The sequence below is a fragment of the Fonticula alba genome, assembly GCF_000388065.1.
Source record: "Fonticula alba strain ATCC 38817 unplaced genomic scaffold supercont2.6, whole genome shotgun sequence".
NCBI classification, from domain to species: domain Eukaryota; order Rotosphaerida; family Fonticulaceae; genus Fonticula; species Fonticula alba.
Genome location: NW_009242976.1, coordinates 2,204,779 through 2,208,254, shown reverse-complemented (window position 1 = coordinate 2,208,254; position 3,476 = coordinate 2,204,779). Strand labels below are relative to the sequence as shown.

Sequence of the window (3,476 nt, the reverse complement as noted above, 5' to 3'; positions counted from 1 at the left end):
GTATAGACGCCCACATCGACCGTCGCACCGCCGGCAGCAAGATCGAGTTCACCCTCTCCGCCAACAATGCCCACTCGCTGGAGTCCGTCAAGGAGCGCTTCATGCGCGACATCCTCCGCAGCGTCAAGGACACCGTCCTGGTGCCGCCCAGCCTCTTCAGCCAGCTGATCGGCCCCGGTGGCTCCAACATCCAGAAGATCAAGGAGGCCTCCGGCGCCACCATCAATGTCCCCAATGCCCAGGCAGTCGGCGAGCACACCGTGCTCATTGGCAATGCGCTGGCCGTGCGCGAGGCCAAGCGCCTGATCGAGGAGTTCGTGCGCGAGCGCGTCACCACCACCTCCGAGACCTTCACCGTCACCCCGAGCCACCTGTTCGACTTCGTGGTCGGCCCGGAGGAGTCGTACATCAACAACTTCGCCGCCACCAAGGGCCTCAAGGTTTCCTGCAACGCGGCCAAGGCCACCATCAAGCTGACCGGCGACTATGGTCCCCTGGTGCAGGCCATTGGCCAGCTCGATGCCCAGGTGGACAAGCTCCGCGAGTCCGTCACCTCCTTCAGCTTCTCGGTCGAGTCCTTCCTGCATGATCTTCTCCGCGGTCAGGATGGCTCCAACCTGAAGGCCATCTTCGAGAAGACCGGCTGCGTGGTGGTCCCCCGCGGCTCGGCCACCGAGGACTCCGACACCATCACCATCTTCGGCGACGCGTCCAAGCACCACCCCGCCTTCCTGATGGCCAACGAGATCCTGTCCATGTACCGGTCGACCGAGTTCGAGCTCAAGCCCCAGTCGGCCTACCGGCTGGCCCGCCAGGAGGACAAGTTCGCCGACATCGTGCGTGACGCGCCGCTGGACATGCTCATCAAGGTCGAGCCCAACCGCGTGTTCTTCGTGTGCCTGCGGTCGGCCTACAATGACCATGTGACGCGGGTCTTCTCCCTGCTCAGCCACTACTCTTCGCTGAACTACGTGGAGTTTGCCCTCACCGAGGATTTGGTGCCCTTCGTGGTGGGCCCGGCCCCGGGCGAGGACAGCCCCACCATGCAGGGCGTTCGCAAGCTGGCCGGCGTGAGTGTGGTTTTCACCCCGGCCGATGAGGCCACCGGGGCCCTGGCCAACCTGCTGATTGCCTCGGACAACAAGGCTTCGCTGAATGCCGCGCGCACGCTGCTCAATGGTGCCATCTCCCAGCGCAAGGCCTGCCCCACCGAGCAGGTCCCGGTCCCGGGCAAGGTCCTTTCCAAGATGGTCCCGGTGGTGTGCGAGCGCATCCAGGCCCAGCTGCCCGAGGTGTATGTGGCGGTGGATGAGGCGGCCGGGGTGATTTCCCTCACCGGCCCGGCCGAGTCGCTGCCCTTCGCCCGGGACATCATCGGCGTGGCCCGCATGGATGCCGAGGACCACATCAACAAGTACAGCTTCACCGGCGAGCTGAGCTTCCCGGCCAGCGCGTGGCGTTTCATCGATGGCCCGGATGCCGGTGGCTTTGTGGCCAGCATCGTGGGCTCGCATGAGAATGCCCTGTTCGAGGTGTCCTGCGCCCTGACGCTGGACGCCAGCAAGGGGCTCACTCGCCAGGCCCTGGTGGCTCTGCTCGGCCAGCAGGCCATGTCCCTCATGATGGTGGCCGATGTGGCCGAGGATGCCGAGGATGCGGCCTCGGCCGATGCCCCGGCCATCCTGCAGGTGCCTCTGGGCATCCTGCGCTCGCTGGTCCGCACCGCCAGCAACCCCAACCGGGCCCGGGTTTCGGCTTCGGCCAATGCCTTCCTGGCTGCCTCGGTGGTGACTGTTCACCTGACCGGCAGTGAGTCGGCCATCCGCAGCATCTCCGAGGTGCTGGAGGCTCGCCGCCAGGCGGCCCTGACCGGCGGCAGCATGACCACCAAGTCGCTGGGCATCCCGCGGGAGTTCATCGGCCTGGTCATGGGCCAGGGCGGGCAGAACATGCGCCTGATCCAGCAGCGTCACTCGGTCCAGGCCAAGACCTCCGACACGGACACCGAGATGGAGATCATCTTCACCGGCCTGGAGTTCCATGTGAACAAGGCCATCGAGGAGTTCAAGGAGCTGCTGTCCTACCACAAGGAGCACAACTTCAATGTCACCATCCCCCTGAGCGCGGACCTCATTGCCAAGGAGCGCCTGGCCCTGCCGCGGCTGGGCTTCCGCCTGAGCTCCCTGCGTGACCAGTTCCTGGTCAACATCTCGCCGGTGGGCAAGGACTCGATCCGGATTTCCGGCCCCCGGACCGCCGTCACCCAGGCCAAGGCCGCCGTGGCGGAGCTGGAGAAGTTCCACGCCGCCAGCGTGGCCCTGAACTTCACCATCCCCAAGCGCTTCATCGCCCGTGTCCTGGGCTCGGAGCATGTCAACATCCGGAACATCCTGGCCCCGCTCAAGGCCAACAGCTCTCGCTTCTCCGAGGGTGACCAGCTGCAGATCTACGTCCTGCCGTCTGCCGCGGAGTCTGTCCGTGCCCAGGTGAATGCCCTGATTGAGGATCTGTCTGTGGATTCGGTGCGTGTCCCGTCGCCGGCGCCGGCGCCGCCCCGTTCTCCCCCTCTCGCTGCATCTCTGTTGCCCCCCCCCCCCTTTTTCCTCCCTCATGCCGGGCGGTGCCCTTGTGTGCATGCGCATGCCCTTCTCATCCCGGGCCCCTCCCCCGATGGGCTGTTTGGCCCGGCCTGCCTTTGCCATCTCCATTTGCCACTCACCGTGCACCTTTGCCTCCCCTGCCCATGTCTCGCCGTCTCTCTCTCTCTCTCTCTCTCTCTCTCTCTCTGTGTGTGTGTGTGTCGCCACAGGAGAAGCACACCTTCGACGCGCCGGTGGCCTTCATCTACCAGGCCCTGCTGCGCGGCATGTCCCTCTCGCCGAAGGCCCGGCCCACGACGGCCGGCAACTCGACCCTCAACCTGATCGGCTCGCCGGAGGATGTGGCCGCCATGTCGCAGGCCATCAAGGCCCACCCGTTCCTGGAGGAGACCATCCCCCTGCCGGCCGGCGGGAAGAGCATCAACGCCTATTCCCTGCGCACCGGCAGCAACCAGTTCACCTTCGCTCGTGCTGGCAAGAACATCGTTGCCTATGCTCTGACCGAGGCGAACCTCGCCCGGGCTGTGGCCGTCGTGCAGAAGCACATCCAGGTACGCGCATGGCCTTTCCTTGCTCCGCTCGTTTGGTCTTTTGTGCTTTCCCAGGGGGGCGGGGGGAGCGTCACCCGGCGAGGGAGGACCCCCCCCCCCCCTGGCCCTCTCCGCCCCTTGTGGCGCTGTGCCTCGTGCACAGAGAGACACCCATGGCCATATGGATATACACCTGGCCCCCCCCCCCCCCCCCCCCCCCCATCTGCGGCGGGCATCTTGGCCAGGCCGCCCACACGCGACCGGGCCCGGAAACGATGGCAGAAGCAGCCCCCCCCCCCCCCCCCCCCCCCCCCCCCCCCCCCCCCCCCCCCCCCCCCCCCCCCCC

At 66.6% G+C, this 3,476-nt stretch overlaps 1 protein-coding gene across 1 annotated transcript in view; it reads left to right on the top strand.

Annotated features, from left to right (window-relative positions):
- H696_04132 (hypothetical protein) overlaps positions 1–3,476 on the top strand; it is a gene marked incomplete at both ends in the record, with an annotated part of 7,781 nt that overhangs the window by 3,522 nt on the left and 783 nt on the right. Inside the window, 2 exons of the mRNA XM_009498016.1 lie at positions 7–2,522; positions 2,810–3,151. Coding sequence (XP_009496291.1) covers positions 7–2,522; positions 2,810–3,151 — 2,858 coding nt within the window. The remainder of the gene's footprint in view (positions 1–6; positions 2,523–2,809; positions 3,152–3,476) is intronic.